Below are 21,603 nucleotides of genomic sequence, written 5' to 3' on the forward strand. Positions count from 1 at the left end.
GACTTTCGCGTTTCCAAAAAGCCATGTCTTGTCAACATCGCACATAAATTAGCCAAGTTAGGCCCTTTTGAAGCAGCGCTCGTAGCTAACAGCAGATCAAAACGAATATCAATGTTAGTTAACATATTTATGTTAATTAACATTTTTTACCCTGCTGCTCATATTGCTTCGCATGTTACCGTTACCCCATGTTACCCCAGCTCAATTTCCAGCCAATGTTTGCCCCGTGAGGGTATGCAATGTAAATTTTATTTTAATTTTAATTGGTTTAATAAATGAATAAATAAGTAAGTTATTTGTTTATTATGTCTGAAAGTTTTGTTGCTTATTTACAAATCACAAAATCAGTTCTCAAGGCACAGGTCCGTGCTAAATGCTGTAAACCAACTTAGAAGAGAATAAACTTATTAATATTTGTATATATCATAAACAATTCTATATGAGCCTTTGACGCCTAGCTACTTCTATCGAACTGCAGCTACAGCAGCTCAAAGTACCAAACATGTTTTTATTACACAATCTGCAGTAGCTGAAGGATCGACCCCTCGTCCGCTTCCGATTTCGTTTATTCTTGTGGGCGTGCCACATTCTGTGTTGGTTAGCCTCATGTAGTATTAAATGACCAAAGCTTAAGGGAAACCTAATTTGTTTAACACACACAGTCAAACACACATGTGAGTTGCAATTAAAATTTGCTAAGGGTGCAGTTAGGACAAGGGGTTGGGGGCTTTGTGGTATGTGTAAAGTCAACAAGCGCACCCTCAAGTCAATTAGCCGCAGCTCGAGCGTAGGGGGCAGCGTTGCCTGCGTCCTTCTACCAGCTGTACTTGAGCTTTTTAACCCTTAACATTTTATTAACCTCATTTAGTTTTTTCTTCGTTTTGCCGCTTATCGCGATGATTTCTGTGGAAATGGAAAGCAGAAAAACAAAAAAAGTCGCTACTGAAGTAGCTCAATTGAAAGCGAAAGTGTTGCAACCCCCTGGAGGCTTCAGAAGCAAACCAAACCCAACCACCCACCCACAGAACTCACTTGCAACCCCTCGCAATGTGCAACATTTGTCACAAGCAAATCTCTGGACGGGGCAAGAATTCCTTCGTCTGTGTGTGTGGGTTGTGCATTAGATCCAGACGACGCGCCCTGTTGAACGTCTACGCAGCGCAGGTTGATTAGAAATTCCATTAAAATTCCATAAAAAAGAAATGAATGTTAGCCGCACCCGATTTTAATACCCTGTAATTGGGGTAAATGTGGGAAAAGTGTGAAAAAAAGGTTGCTTAAATTTTAAAAATATATATTACATAGCAAAGCTGAGCATATAGATATATAGATCAGCTATCAGAACGAGACTAATCAGATATTAGACACTGTATTATCTATATAAGGATCAGGATCTACGATATACATATAGTATTTACACATCAGACTTAGCCGATATATATCTTAGTTAATCTATAATCTTAGATAATCTATATAGAGAGATATCTGAGCTAGATTGTATATATAGAGCAGATGTCCGAGCTAGATTATATTTATCGATCTTGACTATCGATAAATTAGCATAAATTAGAGTAAGGTGATCTATATATATAGTAGACATCAGAAGAGGAACATATATATTGATAAAATATCGCACCTATTTGATCTACGCTTGTTTAGCTTTGATAAATCTAGACTATTTAATCTATTTTTATAATATGAATATTTGGAATATCTAATATATATGAAATCATTTTAAGTCAGCTCATAAATAAGTCTTTAGTTTAGACCAATGGCAAAGCAGTACAGGGCATCTGCCAGTCGATCACTTGCTTGCTTGCTGAGAGGGTGGCTTAGAGCTAACCCAAGCCAAGAACTACTGACGCGACAGTTTCAAGTTCCATTGCAAAATCGCGTGTAAGATTAGTCCGACACTTGCTCTTTCGCTCTTTCTCTCCCCCGCTCTCTCTCTCTCACTCTGTTTCACACTCTCCCCTTCTTCGCTTGCTCGTCTAATTAAGTCGCAAAGTGTGTCCCTGCTTTTGGGATGGTTTCGTCTGGTGCGGCGTGCGGCCCCGATAAGTGCTGCGAGCGTGTCAAATTATCGACCATATAATGCAGTTCACGTGTCACCAAAAACAGAGGAGAAATATATATATATATATGTATACATATAAAGTATATTTATATATATGTATTTACAAATCTGGTTGGTTAATCTGCAATGAACTTTAAATTTGCATTTGTTATAAAAGTCGTGAGTGACTCGTTTATTGTTCAAGGTTTGCGATTTTAGATAAGCCCCAATTGAAGTTGAGAGAGTTACTAATGAAAGCACTTAATGTGCGTATATAGGTCTGATATGGCTGTCAATTAAACTTGACTTTGGTTTTTGTCATTTTGTAGAACTGTAAAAAGTTATCAAAATAGCAAAAGTTTTCTTTTGATCTTGAGCCAGGTCAGACTAAATCAACTTGAATCAAAGATAACCTTAAGTTTTTTTAGCCTAAACTATTTAAATAGAAATTTTTATCTTTAGTTTGGTTTGTTGATTTTCCATATTAAATATAGTCTTAACTATAGATATAGCTGTCTTAAGCTTACAGCTATAAAGTTAACAGCAGAGCTATTCCAGTACCAAAGAGTTTAATTGAACTTAATTCTATATATAGTTGTATCTCTTCCATTTGAATTTGCTCTACATATATCTGATTAAATCTGTCTTTGACTTGACTTCATTCAGATTGTATTTGATTTTTACATTTTTTGTATCTTTATTTATAAGCCCACACTCAGTCTTTTAGTACTCTGCAATCTATGCCCCTTTAGTGCACCCTTTCCTATATACCCCATGCCACATCGTGCCATGTAACATTGCATTGTTAGCGTAACTAATTTGTAAAGCTCAAATCTCGCCGTCACTTTATCACCTGTCACGCCCGCATATTAGTTCCCAATTGGATTTCAATCAATGCGACATTTTCCTATTTTTCATCTCGTATGCATATATTTTCCTGAATTATATCAGCATTGCATAGTCTCATTGAACAAATTGTGTGTGCATAATAATAATAAATATATCTCGTATAGTGCCACATGTTCGACTCGTGCTCTGGCGGCTCTTTCTCGCACACAATAGGAAGTGAATATTTGCAGCAGCAGCTCCCAAGCGGCCCACTAACCGAAACCCCAACTAAAAACAATAACAAGCAACGCTGTCCGTTGCCGACTGAGAGGGAATGGGGAGGGGTAGGTGGGTGATGTGCGGGAACCAACATCCAACCACGCCACATATAATCATTATTATTAACAGCACAGCAGCCCGTTGATGATTACCTCCTCTCGCTGCACAACAACAAAAACAACAAATGTTTATTATTGCATTTTGATTTCCGTATGGTACTTTTATTTTCTGCTGCTTCCACTCTCTCCTTTTCACTCTCTCTCCGTGTATCTGTTAGCAGCCACAAGTTGGGATATTTTAACAGTGCGCTCTGTTAAGGCTGTTGCGCTTATCAGCAAGTGAAAGGCGGCATTTGTCTTACGAATTGATAAAATAAATAAATATTATATTGACATTGCAGTGATTCAGGCCAATATGTATAAAACTGAAGCAAAATAACAACAGCTTGATAGTCAAAGACATTTCCGCTGTAGATGCAGCGGATGTTCGCTTAACTTGCACAGGAAAAAAAGAGTAGCAGCAAAAAAACAACTGCTTTTTTCTGCGCACTTAAATGCAGCTGTGAACAGCACGTGCTAAGACCACCAGCTGCTGTTGGCCAGGCTAAGCGTCAGTTGGTTTTTGTTGCTTTACGCTGAGTCAAGACAGTTTTAACAGTGGCCGTTCTTAAGAGCCTAACGCTCTCATTCAACACACAGCACTGACTGCGCCACTTACATTGTCCACTGTTAAGTTACAAGCAGTTCAGGTAGCGGCCGCTCTCACTGCATTTGCTCACTGTTAACAACGAACGAACGTTAGCGCTGAAAGAGCAACCACTGCTAACTGCTTCTGCTCACGTCTCTGTTGAGCTATGAGTGCGCTCGCTGTTGAAATATCCCATCAGTTCAGTCTCGACAGGCGCGCATATCGGACGTGTGTAGCGGTAGTTTCGAGCTTCGCTTATTCGGTTTTAGGGCATCGCGTAATTTTTCGAGTTTTTTAAACAAATTGCAAAGCCACCGCAACGATGTCGTCAGTTATATAAATATATAAATTTTGTGGCGAGTTAAAATGCAAAGTGACTAAACATTAGCAATAAAAGCAAAAGCAAACAAAAAATTAGTCATCAATAAAATGTGTTAAAGGCAACAACTTGCAAAAATGTTGCGAATCAGTGCAAAAAGAAGAAACAAATGAAAAACATAGAAGAAAAGTGCAGCGCAAAGGATTACAACAAAGCTAAATACACAAAGCGCTTAACTAAATATATAGATAACAATTGACAAAGCCAAAAACAAAAACTAAAAAAAACATATTTTGTTTTCATTGCCAACACGCGCAATAACCACAAACAACAACAAGGAAAACAGCAGTGCAACAGCTTGTTTACCGTTAGACCTTAACATCATGTTAGCCGTGAAAAACTTCTTTTTGCCGGAGCGCACCAAAGCGCCAGAAACGCCGCAACGCTTCTCCCGTATGCCCGAAGCCTTTCTGCGCTCCATACGCAGACGCTCGCTGCGCGTGAAACGCGCCAAAAGCTTGGTGGTGCCCGAACGCGAGAAACGCAAATCAGGTGAGGTACAGTGTCGATGTAAATGCGACCAATGAACTCGAAAAAGGAAATACAAGAATAAGCTTTAAGCTGTGATTTAAGCTTTCATTTTAGCTTTAAGATCAATGTTTTTTTTTTGAGATTTCCTATATATGATAGGCATATCAGGTGACAACTTTTTTTTAGGCTTGGTGTATAGTTATGCCAATACCCTCTACAAGCTGCTAAAAAGCGTATATACACTTTTTGCTCGAGTATGTAACAAAGAAAGAAGAACTTCTTTAGACCTTACTGTGTTTCTTATCTTAACTGCGTTTTAAAATCTGTTTTTAGTGTCCATTTGAAGTTGTTTGCGCAATTATTGTGGTCTAAGCGGATATTTTATCATCACTTATATGTTTATATATAACTTTAAATGTTCTCTAACTTTTATGACCGAGCTAAAGCCAGTTTTGTAGGAGCTCATAGAAACGCTACATTAAAGTTTTTAGACTTCACTAAAAACTATATAATATTTAAAAAGATATAATATATAATATATAAGCTCGTTAAGTTTTGTATATCCTATTCAAACTTAGTTAAAAACTTATGTAACGCACCCAAAGTTCCAGTTTACTTTTCTATGCTTTCTGTCCTTCAATCAAATGCCAAAGCTTAAGATCTTCACAGTTCGTTAACTCATAAAGCAGCCTTAGTTCAGATATTTTACTAAAAATAACTCAAAGAGTTTTCAGATGATATAACTCATTCATTAGAGTGTGAATTGGCAGCTCTCAGCTCACACAAGTTTTGCTTACCCTGAACCCAGGTTTCCAAATGGACCTAGCCTTAAAGTAGGTGCCATTAAGACGTAGTTTTATTTTAATTAGCTGATTACATTTTTGTGCAATTTCTGAAATAAAACAAATGCAAATGACCTTGTGCGAAATGGCTAGGAGTTAAAAAATCATTTTTTAATTTATATGATGTGTGTTTAAAAGAAAACCCCATTAAAACTGACACTTAATGTGTCATTTGTCAAAGTTTGGCAAGTAAAAAACAACAAAAAAAAAGTTGGGTAACAAACGAAAAAGTCAATTATAATGCAATTTGACATAGTTTAGTCAGTTCCGCGAGCTGTTATGTCAAAATAAAAATATTATGTACCAAGTTTTTTTTGTCGCTGATCAACTTTGCATGAGAATTGAAACAACAAATTTATAATTTCCATTGTCTCAGCACACAAACTGCAAAGTCAAGTGAAAGGGCAAAAGCGAAAGTTATAAAAAAAAATAAAGAAAGAAAGAGAAAAAAATACCCCCTAAGAAGTGGGTAGGGGGTGTGACAGTGGCCCTTGACAACTGTTTAACACATGCAATTATCGATTCTCAAATAATGCGGGCGAGTACCGAAAGACCTTCCAGGCGTGAAGGTAGGCCACAGACACGCTGCAATCAATGCCAGCCCAGCTAAGCCAATGACGTCAAAGAACGTGTGAGAAGTGTGAAAAGAACGACACTAACTTTTTATCTTTATCATCAGCTTTATCGCTATATGGCTAGCATCAATTGCAGGGCTGCCTCTGATAGAAGCCTGATAAAATTAATTCTGTCTAATCTAACTAGAGATGTGCGATAAATAGAGAGGGTTGAATTGAATACAAAAAATTAACGTGGGAAGCATTGTTTTTGTGTCTATTGATATATGTTAATAATTAAAGAATCCATAAGACACAATTTAACATTTGATCAGGAACTTGAAAGTATGCTTAAGTCGCTTTTTAAAACAAGTTTATATTTGCATAACTTTTTAGATTGGAAACTTTAGTCTTATACAAACTGATCAAAACAATGGATTGGCTTAAGCATATATACAGATATGTTACCTTCAGATTTGCAAATGAAAGCTTTATCAAATCACTTTTGATTGACTATATAAATATTTGGGATTCAAATCTTAAACACTGTTGCCTAAATAATGCAAATTTCATATTGCAATATTTCAAATTTCGAGTCATTATATCAATTCATATACAGTGTTTGCAAAAGCCCACATCACTTTCAATTTCTACACAAAAATTTTGATTCATGTGGAAATATATGAAATTTTTATATAGACTTTCTATTCAATTATATGAAGTTAGGCAAAATACTTTCCAAGTTTTTACTAAAAATCTCCAAGCATTACATCAGCTTTAGTCTAAAAAAATATATATATACGTTTAGGAACTTACGTATTTCCAATAATCCATTTCCCTAGCAACTCAGCTATAAACAATGTATATTCAATGTGACCCTCACATCGAAGCTATATAGAAATCTTGCGACTTTTTTGCTATAGTATTGAAATTTCTATATATAAACCGATGTCATCTATTATAATAGATCCTATCTCTTTATTGCTGTCCATTTGCACTGGCCCCATAAGGCGTCTATTCGATAAGATAAGCCTCAGTTGCTTCTTCTTCTTGTTTGTTCTATTCTAGTATTTGTCTATCTATTTGCGTTCATTCACTTGCAAATTGTTAATTAAATATAAATATAAAAAAATTAATGCTGCACTGATAAGTCTTGGCACCCTTTTGAAGTCTATAAAACTTGAGCAAATATATATATATATATAGTATATAGCTTTTATCTGGTTTCTTCGATATGTATATATATATATATCGGCAATGTGCTCCAATTTCCTGTGGCTATTCGGTTGACTTTTCAAAGACCTTGACGCTTCGCTGACGTTCGAGTATGGAAATGGAAATGGGAATGGGAATGGGAATCTGATGTGATCTACGTCTGTTGATAATGCTAAAAGCTAGCGAGACTTTTTATTTTTGCTTTCAAACACGTTTCTTTATATCTTTTTTTTTTGTTTATTTTCATTTTGTTGCTAAAAATCTTAACATTTTATTTCTTTTTTTTTCGCTTAAGCAGCAACAACAAATTACGATTTTTAACACATTTTGCGAGAGCATTTGCCAAAAAGTAATTAAAATAATACGCAATTGTTTATGCAGATTAGACAGAAACGGCTTGCCGATGGCTGTGTCTATATATATATATATATGTATGTATCTGAGCTATAAGAGCAGCGAGCACATTGTGCAGATCATGGGTTCATATAGCTGAATCTTTAACAACAACTAGCATCATCATCATGGTGATCATGGCATCAAGTACTGAGAAAAGTTTCACTCGACTTGTAACTATGGGAAAAGTTTGAGTAAAAAGTGAAATCTGCGACTTTTCTACTTCCTGTTGATAATGTCATTATAATTGCTTTTGTCACTAGTAAATTTTACTCACTAATTCAAATTAATTTAGGCGCATTCTTCACATAGCTCAACCCACACAGACGCACACTGACCTCCAAAAGTTCACGACTTCCTTGCCCTTAATTAAATATTGTTATAGAACTGCCTGCCTGTTAAATAAATAAACAAAATTTGTCTAAAGCTGTGACTTAAGCTGAATTAATGTGCAGCCCACGTCAATTAAAGCAACGCCCACTAAAAGCCAGGCATGACGTTTGCCTTTTAAGGCGCACTGTATTTAAGTTTTTGGTTTTGGGCACAGCCTCTGCTTGAGTCATGCTAGAATCGAGTTAGTTGGTTAAACAGACACGCGTCCAACCACTGATGGCAGCGACTGTTTCGATCTTATTTCACATCGATCATTAATCATCCAAGACTTCACGGCCAAGACACAAATGCTCCGTAGTTGCTTCCAAATATGCTCAGTCGATGCGACAAATGGTGTTAAATATGTTTCTCCATTTGTAACGAAATATATGTATATATATAGGCATACAAGTATCTATATTTATTTTCAACTTATGCAGCGCACGCGCCCCTTCGCTAAATGCACCTTTTGATCTGTAATTATCTTCAGTTTTTTTTTTTTTTTTGTTTTTTACCTTTCTCTTGGTAGCGTGTAATTAATGAAGTCTTCTCTGATCTTTCCCTTGGCCAACTATGATAATTTGTAATAGGCAGTTGACCAATTTATACATATTCAAGTCTTTATCAGAGCAGCCGTGGCAGAATTGAGGTCATGCAAGTCATAATTGTTACGCTTTGGGCTTGGTGTAAGCCTTATTATTGTTAGTATTTATTAGAAATATGATATATGATAGCCAAACACTTGATATGGCCTTTGTTTGCATATGATTAGATCAATTCCAGCTGTTCTAGTTAGACAAAAATTTCTTCATTTACAGCTGTTTGAGGTGCCTGGAATAGCATATGCCGAAGTAGTTCGACTAGATAACAGATGATATAGAAACGTTCTTTAACAAACTCTTACAATTCTCAACTAGTTTTGGCCTCTGAGAACCTTCGAGTTGTGCGCTGATGCTTGACTTTCGTTCTTTAGGGGAAAATCCATAACTTAGCCAAGGAAATTTGTTGATCTTTCGCTTTTCCTAAAGCCATTTGAAACACTCTTAACTAATTTAAAGACAATTAGTCAAACATTTTTATGGCAAGTTTCACAGAACATATGCTAAGCTGCGCCTTCAACTGTAACGAAGAAAAATCGGCCAAGAATTTTCCCAGGAAATAGAATTTGCTGTCTACGTCTTTAATATTGAAATTATGCTCGAAAAACACTTTGCGTATATTTTCAATTAAATCATTTGAAGACGTACCCAAAACAAACCTGTCAAATATATCTGCATTTTTAATGCAAAGCTATGCCCCTCTCTGGCACTAACTGTAATAGGAAAATCGCTTAGGGAAAATAGGAAAAATAGGGAAAAAGAGTATCTATATGCAAATGAGTTGACACACAGCGACGACACGTTTCAAGCGCCGTTTCCGTTGCCAACTTTGGTGGACACTTGTTTTGAAGTTTCGACGGGAAAAAGCAATGAAAAAAATAGGAAAACAAAAAACAACCACCAAAGGCCGCATGAAACGTCAGTGGTGCTATGCGCCTTACCACTGTCCGCTGGGCCTATTCTAACCAAATAAGCCAATAGTTTCTTCCATTATTAAAATATTTGTTGCCTATTCGGCATGCACAAAGCGATCAAAGCTGAATTGTGAATAGGTTTTCTGGTCACTTGTTGCCCATGCTGGGTGCCCGGCTGAGCCCTTGGCCAGCGAGCGCTTTTGTTTTGTATTCCCCAATTGAACAAATCTCTAATGTCGCCCTGACTCACTCACTCGCTCTCTCTCTAGTGCTTTCTGTCTCTATATGGCCATAGCCCTAGCAGCGGAAGTTATTATTTAGGTTCCATTCAGTTCATTCAAATATGACACTAGAGCTCAGCTCTGCTCTGCTAATAAAATTCTATGCAAGGCTGTTAACCATAAAGCGCACGATCATTAAGCTAAAGGCTATATAGAATATATCTATATATATATGTAGTATCTGAATGTGTGTATTGGCTAAGGTTCAGTCACACTCAACTGATTCTCTTCTCTGGAACTTACATGAATCTTACAACATAACCGGTTCAAGTGGTTGTTGCGGTTGTTTTCTTTCGCATTTTCGGTGGGCTGTTATACCTGTGAGTGTGTGTGTGTGTGTGTGTGTGAAATATACACTGTCCTGCGGGCTTGCTAATGAGCGTATCAACTATCAATTGGTGAGCATTTAAGTGCCTGTCTCCAAAGACACACGCAAGATCTTAGAGATATTACGATAAATGAAGTTGACTCTAAAAAAATCATAAAATAAATATGCTGGAGTTTAAGGAACTCTAAAAAGTCCTTAACGTGTGCTTACTTCTTTTTAATAGTGTATGTAGCTCAGAGATACTTAATCATAATAACAAAATATGCTGAAAATTAAGCAACTCTAAGCACCTTTAGCATGACTCTTAATGTTTACATATCATATGCAGTTGAGCTAACCTACCCCAAGAATCATCATAAAATGCCCAGCCCAGCAGCTCCAACTCTTAAGTGATCTTTAATGGTCTGTGCACAGCAGCTCAAGTTCAGCTCAGAGCCTTTGTTGGCTAGTGTAATTCAATAGGCCGGCAGCGAGACATGTATTGGCGTATGACTGATAGCAGTTGCTTGCTGCCTCGTAGGTGCCTCCAAAGCAACAACAACAACGGCATCTCATGTCTGTAATGGGCACTAAGTCAATGAACCGAAACACGAAATACGAAAATCTGTGACGAGATTACAGATGGAGCCGACTCTTCAAGACAAGTTAACAAAAAGCCAGAGGCTGACTCTATACGTACAGCTAATTTAATTCAATCTCGAGAGATAACTGACAATCATTTTCATCTAGCTAACAAGACGCTGCTTATGGCCCGACCTCGGTCCAGGCCCATAAATAAGAATGTAATGGACAAGGCCCAAAACAATGGGCCTCATAATTTTGTGCAAAAAAAAAGAAAGAGAGAAAAATAGAAATGAAGAAAAATCAAAAGATGTAAACGAGGCGCTACGATTTCTATAGAAAAGGTCAGTCGAGCGACTGGACCAAATGCCTAGGCCTAGTTAGAGCTAACGACTGGACATTAAGCAGAGGGAGAAAGAGAGACAGGGAGAGAGAGTACCGCTGCGGCGTGCAAAAGTAAAAGTAAGCAATTTACAGATTTGTTGCGCTTGCTCGGCGAAGAAAGCGGCAGGGCGAAAAGGAAATAGTCAGCTGGTCAGTTTCTATGCTCCTTATACAGCTGTTCGAGACAAGACTCACCTTAATTAGCTGCTGAGCATGTAAATCGATTAATTGAATCAAATTTATAAGTGAAGAAAAATTATGAAGGAACAGAAAATAAAATTGGCTGCAGGAACTACATTTTCTATATAAATATAAATTGATGTAAAAAGATTAACATAATTTATAAATTTTATAATTAAATATTATTTATTATTAATGTTATAAATAATTATTAATTAATAATTAATGATTAAAACAATGCATTGCCAAAGAATATCAAACTTAAATGAAATCTTGCAAAATTTCTGAATGAATTCAGGAAGCTACAGTAAAATCTTTCAAAAACTCAATTCGAACTGCAGGAATTTTAAAAAAAATTTTATAAAAATCATGCTGAAGTAGAGATATCGAAATTTATTCATAAATAAATAATAATTATTGTAAATAATTGTTATTCTTGTTGATAATAATATAATAAGAGAAGTCTAGAGATCACATGCTTACAGCAGTAATTCTGAAAGACTTAAGATCTAGACTTATAAAGTAATGTAAGATAAGAAGATCAGTTAAGCTAGTTAGCGTTTCTTCAAATATTATACAGAACCAATGAGAACATTTGCCTAAGCGGCTTAGAACACAATTCAATCATAAATAATATGATAATATATCATATAAAGGAATGAAAAGAATCTGAAAGATTATAATAAAAATTCGGTTCAACATGAATCTTATCATCTAACGAAATTAAACGTATATCAACTGGAGATCATTATAATCCGGTATGGTAATAAAACGAAATCCATATGTGGTTTTGGGCCAAGTAGTTGGATAACCACGAGACAATCAAAAGATGATGATCATAAAATATATATGAAACATAAATACGTTTGCCATTTGGCTGTAGCCGTAGACAGGAGGGGCAGCTGCTTGAGACGCGTGCGATCGTATCCCAGGAAATTTTTATGAAAGACACGCACACAGACAACAGTTAGCTGAAGGAAAGTGAAGAAAGATCTATGGAAAATGCAATCGCAGCACTTTTTCTACCATTTTTGCTGTGCATTTTGCAGTCTTTGGCTTTTGTGCGACAGCTGGCACTTCATAAACATGTCATATTTAATAGAGTTCAGCGACGGGAGAGCTGCTACTGGGAATATCATCCACCAGGGCTCGCCTCTTCCTCTTCTTACTACTTTTTTTGATTGACTTTCGTCTGTGTTCTTTATTTTTTCCTACTTGGGAGAAAGTCAAAAAAAAATGCATCAAAAAAATAGGTAGAAATTGTATATTTATTTCGGGCTCATTGTAAAATGATCTGTGTCATAAATTTGACATTTAATCGTCTATAGAATTCTCATTCTCGGTTTCCTATTGCTATTGAGCAAGGTCCGGTCATTGCCTTAGCCAGAAATCCTTCAGCGATTTCATTCCTCAGAAATTCGTTTGTGATTAGATTAAATACAGCGAATCATCGACTCTTACCTAAGTGAATTACGAATCTATGGTTATCTAGAAAAAGGCATAAAACTATAAACAAATTATTGCAAAAGTTTTGGTTTCATTTTCATGAAGTTTTACTTAAACAAATTGAAAATAATTTGTTTTTATCTTGCTATGAGACATGCGGGAGTTGTGTTTGCGTGTCATTATTTTGAAGTGCTGCTACAATTTACTAATTGAAAGGTAAATGCGAGAGGTAGAGAAACAGTGAGTGGGGAAGGGGGAGAGCGGGAGGAAGTAGAGCAGTAAAAGTTGTGGGCTTTTACATAGTTTTGATAAGCGTTTGCCGCCCGCTAACACAATTTTGACTTTTAGTGCTGATAGGCAAAAGTCTTGACAGCTTATAAGTCAATTTTCTTTGTATACCCTGTAAAAATTGAAAATGCCAGTGGCTTTTGGTGTATAATAGAAGTGGGTTAAGTTATGTGTTAGACATGAAAAAACATGTGCATAATTTTCAAAAATATTAAATATATAAATGTACAATTTTAATTGATTCAATGTCAACTCATCTGAGAGTTTATGAATATTATTTTAATAGTATTTAAATATTATTGAAATATTATTTAAATATTATAGAAATATTATTTAAATATTATGGAAATATTGATTAAATATTATTGAAATATTATTTAAATATTTTATATATATTTTTATATATTAAGATGTAGACAAGGCAAATCTCTTTATCTGAAAAAATTATATAGTTCATAAAGCAAATTTGATTTATTACATTTAAAGCAATCTATATCTTATTTGTAATTAAAAAAATATTCAGAATTGCCTGATGATAATTTTTATCTAATTTTTATCTGCTATCTATATATTTATCTATATCTAAGTATATATAAATCAACCAATATATTTATATATACTATCTATCTATCTATCTGTATACGTATATATCTCTCTATATATCCACTATCCACATCTTTCGCTCTGTTGATGATTTCTCTACAGGGTATTAGCTAGTCTCTCAAATGCCACGCTTATGGGCGCGTGTTTCGCAATTAATATTATTATTTTCTGTATCGCTCGACTTTAATGATAAATGAGCTGCGATCCACACACCAAAAAAAATTGGAAAACAGCGTTGACTGATAAAGGAACCAGAAACACAAAGCGAAATATTTTATGCGCATTAATTTATGTTTTTTCGTCGTTTTTTGAGTAGTTTCTGTTGCGTATGTTAACATTTCCAGTTGCCAAAAATGGAGTGCGCTTAATGACCTTCAAGTTCTATGCATAAATTTGGCTTTATATATGTACATATGTACATTTATTTGGGCACATACAGACGTCTTCTACCTGAGCTCGTAAATCTTGCTGCACCAATGACAGCGCATCTTAAGATTTAACCCCTTCTGTCGGCAGCCTCACTTGAGAGAGGGCGTGGTCTGTGTTAGGGTTCAAGCGTGAGGATCTTTAACCACTTAACGCGACCTTCAACTCGACGAATGTGTGTGTGTGCGTGTGTGTGCACAGTAAATTAGAAGCAATTGGCGTCTGTGCGTCGACTCTTTCCATAGCTTCCAAGCAATTTTATGAAAATGCCAAACACATGTTGTTCGTTCACCCCCGCAGCCTATTCAAAAAACTATTCATTCAGACTATTTGTTTGTTTTCTCATTTTATTTTTGCTAATGATGCGTAAATTTCTATGTCAGATACTAGATAAATATATGTGTATAAATATATATATATATATGTATATATATGTAGTGAATTACTTGCCGATGAAGTCATTGTCAAAGACTGTGCCCCGCATTTAGATATATATATAATATTTAAATATGAAATTCCTGCACGTGACATGTGACGTATCTGTCAGAGGTAGCACGCTGTGAGCATGGCGTGACCGTACCTTCAAAGTGTCGCCAGCGCCAGCCATTCGTGCAGAGGAACTTTTACCAATAAGCAAACAGCAGTTGGCTGAGCTACACCTATAACAAGGCATGGGCCCTCAGCTCTTTATTGTAATTATAAGTAAATGCTATTGTTGAGCCGAGGCCTAATCAAGTTATTTGTCATGTAGCGCGTGGCGCCTAAAGAGCTGGCAGACAATAAAATGAGTCAACCTGCTCAACGAAATACTCTGGAAATGTGAAAGAAGCTTAGGGAGGAGACTTTAAGGATTAGTTTGAGCTATGACTGTAAGAGTAAAATATTATTTTAATGGTTTATAAAAGTAACTTGAATATGTGAAATTAAAATAAATAGCCTTCGGATCACAGTTGAATGCATTTATTTATTAGTCATATAATTCTCCAAGATCTCTCGATATTCCTCATTACTAAACAGAATTACGAAGCCCACTTTAATTCTTACTTCTCTGTCTATCATCAGTTCTAAGATCACGCTTTGCTTTACTTATCAAGCCTACATAACAGTTTCCCAAATTTAGTTAACATAGTGCAATTGCCTCACTTCCTGCTGTTAACTTAACATTCTGAGAGCTCTGCTAAGCCGAGCAGTTGCTATTTGATTTACCTTTTGCCTTTCGCCTTTCTTTTCAACTCTCTTTCAGCTTCAGTTTTGCTGTGCCCCGTTTTAATCTTGTTTGTGCGATCGCCCTTTGCTCCTTTTTCGTCGTCGTCGTTGTTGTTGTTGTGCCTGTTGGGCTTTGGCTAATTTCCTTTGCCATTGTCTCGCCTACTGCTGCTGGGCGTGCATGCAACGAAATCCTCTTTCAACAAGCAATTTTTGCTTGCTTTTGCCACCAGATTCGTTGATCTTTTCACTGATCTCTGATGTGTGTAGGTCTCCCTATCTCTGTCTATGCTAGCTCTGTCGAAACACAAAGAAAGTAAATCAGATTTTGGAGCAGCTGTGCATCTTACGAAAATCCAAACAGCAGTCGTCGCTTCCTGACCTGATTTATTGCTATTCTTGGACCAGGTCCACTCGGTCCGCAAATGTCGACACAGCCAGCCTACCTAAATATTATCGTAGGCTCATGCAAATACCGCATATGATTTATGCTGAAAGGCCTAGACCAAGGCAAATTTGGCATAGCTTATGGTTTAGCTTCTTATTAAAAGGGCATTATTTGCCCCAAAGCAAACCTATCATAACATGCATGAAATATTTCTATAGATCATAGAAATTCATTCCATGGCAAAATTGCATTTTGTGGCTCACTAATTACTGCGAATGCATTGTGAATGCGCTAATGAGCTGGGCCAAGGTGAAATGCCTATTCAATGCTCTATTTAAATGTGCCTCTAGTATATCTGTCCAGCTGGCCAGCCTCTAGGCAAGTTATCTCAATTGCAGCTGCCCAGCTGACGTAGTACTTAAAGAGTTTAATGTCTCTCGAATATCATTTTCTTCATATTTTTCATATTCCCATTTTAACTATCTTGTCTAACTTACAGCATACAGTACTCTGTTTACACATTCTGAGCACACAGCTCAAATTTCCTTGACTTGACAGCAGGCATAACCAAGTTACTTGAGATAGTTATTTTCTTTGTGGGTTTTTATAGTTTACGTAAAGTCAAGCTGCATTTGTTGAGCTGTGTTGATGGCTGAGCTACCGTAAAACCACTAAATGGTCAAATAAAATTTATGACATTCCACAGATCCCAGATCCTTGGTGGGCGCCAATGATATATGATTTTGATGGCACGCTTCAAAAGTTGATAAACTCGCCATGCTTACAGCTGTCGGCAATAAAAGAGACTTTAGTACGCTCGGGTCAGGGCCAGGGTCAATGATAACAGTTGCATAACAATTCCAAATATTTTTTAAACCATTTTCTTATCACATTGAGTGAGCTAATTAAAATGCTTAACCCACATCAGCGGGCAAATCCCTGAAATGGGCTGTATTGTAAGTAGTAAACAAACAAACAAACAAACAGATAGAGACGAGAAAAAAGCGCAGAACTCAACCCTTTCTCTGGGGATTCGGAACACACAACGACAAGACGCAAAATGAAAATCTCTAGAGGTGGAAAAGTGAATGTGAAAATGTCTTTGGGTTGCTTGCGTCGTGGCTCGTTTGCATACGTAATTAGTTTGGGCATTTTGACAACGACGGCGACATTTGACATGAGTTTGAGTTACGATCGGCGAGGATCAGAGTGGGTAATGGGAAATGGGAAATGGGAAATGGGAACTTGCAAGGGGTTTTTCCTTTCGTCTGGCTTATCTTTACACCTCGGTTTGAACTTTACGCCTAAGCCGATCGGCGATCTATCTTCGAGACATTTGACATCATTAGTCAAACTTAAAGACGCATTTGTAATGTTCACTTTGTCGTTCCTCTTCCAGTTTCGGCTCGAAGCGCCTTTCGCTCAGAGCCGATCGCAGCCATTAATTAGGTTTCGCTTAGAACCAGTTGCCGCCATATTTGATTTGATATAATTTCAATTCATTTTATGGCCATGCAAATTGCAAAACCGCGCTAATTTTTTTCTCCTCATATAAGGGGCATATCAGTTTCACAAAGCACTTTGTTGTTGTGTTTCTCTTGTTTTCTTTTTTTTCGTTTTTGGGTTACTTTGTACAACAAAAGGCATATTTATTTCGTTTTAATTTGTAATTTTGCGCTATGGTCAAGGCAAAAGGAGCCGAGAAACCAGTTGAACTTGTTAGCGTGTACACACTGTGCTTTGAGGCACCGTCACAGTCACAGATTCTTGTCCTTAGTTCATTTGACAAGCAAGCAAACAAGTTTGCCACATATCCATGGCAGCGAACCCTTCACTGTTTACTCAGCCAGCTCTTAACAACTCATAATAGAGCAATTTTCACGTGTCCTTGCTGGCCAGTAAATCAACTGGTCAAAGCAGCTCACAAGGATCAGCACTTCTATTGTCACTCCTTCGAAAAGCGCACAACAAATGCAGCCCCTAGCGCTGAGGCTCTGCAATTGAAATTGATCGTGGCACTCGTAGAAGATGTTAATGTCTTGGGCTTGACCAAGATTTTCGAGTATTTGGCAGTTTTATGGTTGCTTTCAATTTCCTTGGCCTTAACATTTTGAAGTGCGCAACGAGCAGGTGAGCTTTGATCACAGACACGACTCATGCACACGAAAAGCTCTCGATGTGTTGCGAGCTGCAGTTGGCCTTAGCCAAAAGCTCACTAATACCTGAGCAAACAGCAGCTCAGTTCCACTTTAAGTGCAGCTAATTAAAGCTCACGCGCATCAAGTGTGCTGACAGCTGTTCAATTGCCTGGCAACTGCTGCCGCTAACCTTGAAAAAAAAAAATAAAAAAGGAAAAAGTTGAGCCAGACGGCAAGCAGCAGCGTCTGCAGATCTTTAATTTTGATTGGGACGCGCTGTGCGAAAGCTAATTTAAATCAGAAAAGTGTTCGAGCAACTGACAATTTAAGAAGTTCCCTCTGCACCCCTAGCGAGGTTCATTCACCAACAAAAAAAAACAATTGCCGAAAATGTCTGAAAAGTATTCTTACTCTTCCTCCGTGCAAAGCTGTCAATCAAAGCCTGCGCCCAAACATGATATATACATAGGTACATATATATATATATATATGCCATAGTCCTGGCATTTGCATAAGAAGAATCACTAATGAGCAGCGACAAAAAACACTTTTGGCCGCCTTTCGCATGTAGGTCAAAAAGATGTCACGAGTTGCAAACGAGTTTCACGCTAATTACGTCGTGTCGAACTAGTTTTCAGTCAAACGACAAACATTTTCTTACTAATGATTATTTGGTTTTGGTTTTTTTTCTATTTGCTCTCAACAGATTCCTTTGTGAACAGCCAGGAATGGACTATATCACGTTCGGTGCCCGATTTGCGGCTGGGCATCGTTGGCTCATTGAATTCGGGCAAGTCGGCATTGGTGCATCGCTACCTAACTGGCTCCTACATGCAGGAGGAGTCGCCCGAGGGCGGACGCTTCAAGAAGGAGGTCTTCATCGATGGACAAAGCTATTTGCTGCTCATACGTGATGAGGGCGGCGCACCAGAAATGCAGGTAGGTGGAGCAGCGAGCGAACAAACTGAAATCTAATTTGCCATGTGCATGAAAATGTTACAAGAAGATGATATATGGACCAGGGTCTGCGTATTTGGGGTGCTTCCCACCTTCGAGTGGGGGCGAAAAGTTTTTGCTACAAGCAAATTTTAGCCCTTATCATCTTGTAAATATTTGAATTGAGGTCAGATGGGCGGGGGGGCGAGAAAAACTTTTCTAGTTTTGCCGAGCAGCTCGTTGGCAAGTGCTTAGCAGGTTGTTTGCTACACTGCAACAAAAGCGGAGCGACCAACTGGATGTGGGTGGAAATGGTCATAAATTTAAAGTGATTTATACTTTACAGGGTATATGACGGACAGTACAGTAGTTGCTGTCGTAGTTTTTGCCAATTACCAAGTTCTTTTCTCGCCTCTTGTACAAATTTGCGACTGCTCTGTCAGCTTTCACATTCAATGGCAAAAACTTGAGCTGTCTGCCCGCAGCCCCATCTTACCCAAAACTCTCCTCTAGTGGCTCTTGAGCAGACCGTTTTTTTTTTCTGCCTGTGACTCACTCAATCGAACTTCGACCTTTGGCAAGCAACAATCGTAGCCTGCTGGTCGCTGGGTGGGTTTCTTCTTGGCCTGAGGCCAACTGCCGTTGCAACATTTCGGTTTTTAGTGAGCCCTTAAATACCCTGGCTAAATGTATTTGACGAAGGTATGATTGAAGTGCGGAAATAGTTGAGTTATGAGTGAAAAATGGATTGAGGCAAAATGGTTATGGTAAAATGGAACATAAAATTGCAAGAATATTTTAGTTATTATGATATCTAAGCAGATCAATATAAAAGAAGGCAATAATCTTATATGATTCAGAAAAAAATATAGCAATAGAAAGCCCATAAGATATCCAAGTCTAATTTGATTTTATATACAAAGTTTTTTAAGTAATATAATTTAAGATCACTCAACTCATCAAGATCCACAAAGCTAGCCAGCGTATAATTACAGGGTATTCATTAGTCTGTCCAGCAATGTTCTACAAATTTGTTGCTTTATTGCGACACTTTTTGTTTGGTTGTTTGGGCCCTAGCCAAGGGTCTCCAGCTTTTTGCACGTTAGCAGTTTACGTGATGCGGCAACTGTCCAATATCATTGGGACTGTCGGAGAGGTTAAAGTTGATAAACTGTGCCAGCGCTGCATACCATAGCCCGCCTCTGCTATATCATTCCATGTGGCAGGGCCTCACATCTAAGCAACATTTCGTATGCCCGCAGCACATTGCATATCCTTTGTTTGACTCATTGATTCGCAGCTTGAGAAGCTTTTGTTCCTTGCCATTCGCATTCGGGACATTCGCATATTTGCAAAAAGTATTGCCGCGTTTATTTGACAAGCGAAATGCCCCCCGCTTGCAGCCAGGCGAGCAAAAAAAGAAAAGAAACCCTCCATGAACCCTCCAGCTTAAAGGGTGAAAGTGCGGATTATAATTTTTAAGCTGCTTTCGCTTTTTAACAGAATCTTTTTTCATTTTTTTTATTTGCGGTTGGTATTTATGAGATTGTAGGGGTTGATCTGCGTTTAGAAAAAATGTGCCTGCCACGCGACGTGACCTGAGAAATCGCATAATACCTCGACTATATCCGAGGGCTTAGCAATTGACTATTTGCTGGGCTTAGCGAATTTTATTTAAATTTCAATTTCAATTTTATTTTATCTCCATTGTAATTATGTGTTGTTAATATTTGCAAGTCAAGCGCATGATTGACCCACATTTTCGAAAATAAAATTTATATTCAGTTTGACAGCTGCTAAAGAGAGGTTTGACAAGCATTTTAAGTTTTATTTTTCAAGTTAGAGTAGTCTTGCCCCTTGGTCAGCATTTTAAGTTGCTGATATATTCTTACAGTTTTACAGTAACTTAACAGCTTGAGAGTCACGCAACAGTTTGAACAGCAGCATATGGCATAATCAGTTAGACAGTGCATGCCAAACCTTTTGTTATGGTTGCTTTAACTGAATCTCTCTCTCAATGTATCTTCCGCTCTCTGTCTCACTGGAACAGTTATTCAACAGTTTGAGTAGCAATGTATATGGCAGTCTTTCTGCTCTTTCTCTCCGCTCATACAATACAAATTGCATAATCATTGCTGAGCAGCGCCTGCAAACTTTGTTATGGTTGCTTTGGCTGACTTGCTATCTTTATCTTTCTCTTTCTCTCTATGTCTGTTCCACTTTGCCTGTCTCTCAGACACAGTTGGAAAGTTATTCAACAGTTTGGGCAGCACTGCATGCTGCAGTCTCTTCGCTCTTTCTCTCCGCTCATTCACTGCCTGTCGAACTGTTTGTTGTGGGCGCTTAATCTAGCGCTGTTTCTATCTCTTTCTCAATGTTTCCCCCCTTCTCTCTCTCTGTGTCTGTCCCTCTGACACCCTCTCTCACTCAGTTGGTCGCACAAAACGTTTCTCTCCCGCAATTTAACTAATTTAATGTCCATTTCTTGACTAACTTCTGTCATTCGCATCTTTATGCAACATAATAAACCATATTTTGCTGCAAAAAAAAAAATAACCCTCTATTCGAGAGCAACCCCCTGAAAGCCAGCCACCCTCCCAGACAACAACAAGAGAAACTGTCAAGCACAAGTGTTAAATGATCTGATTGATGTAGCCAGGGCATACCCTATATAGATTCACTTTGATTCATGCTTGGACTTGTAGTTCAAGCATGCTTTAGCCTTGCGCTTATTTACAGGGTATTGCGCATTGAGTATGAAAGCAGTCAATGCCGTCGCGTCGCCACTCAGTCGCGCTTTTCTTTTATTTTGTTTTTATTTTCTTTTCGCAACGAAGCGGGATATCATT

At 37.6% G+C, this 21,603-nt stretch overlaps 1 protein-coding gene across 2 annotated transcripts in view; it reads left to right on the forward strand.

The window, feature by feature from the left end:
• The window catches only part of LOC111600401 (centaurin-gamma-1A), a 79,668-nt gene that overhangs the window by 51,702 nt on the left and 6,363 nt on the right, over nt 1-21,603 (forward strand). The window contains exons 1-2 of one of the 2 annotated variants that reach the window (XM_023316481.2): nt 4,466-4,721; nt 18,525-18,757. In XM_023316481.2, the coding sequence (XP_023172249.2) occupies nt 4,553-4,721; nt 18,525-18,757 (402 nt within the window). In that variant the 5' untranslated portion in view covers nt 4,466-4,552. Of the gene's footprint in view, nt 1-4,465; nt 4,722-18,524; nt 18,758-21,603 lie in introns of those variants that run through there. The other variant, XM_023316480.2, reaches the window with a different exon arrangement.

Source organism: Drosophila hydei, unplaced genomic scaffold (genome assembly GCF_003285905.1).
Source record: "Drosophila hydei strain 15085-1641.00,03,60 unplaced genomic scaffold, DhydRS2 tig00008124-arrow-arrow-pilon, whole genome shotgun sequence".
In the NCBI taxonomy this organism is placed as follows: Eukaryota; Metazoa; Arthropoda; class Insecta; order Diptera; family Drosophilidae; genus Drosophila; species Drosophila hydei.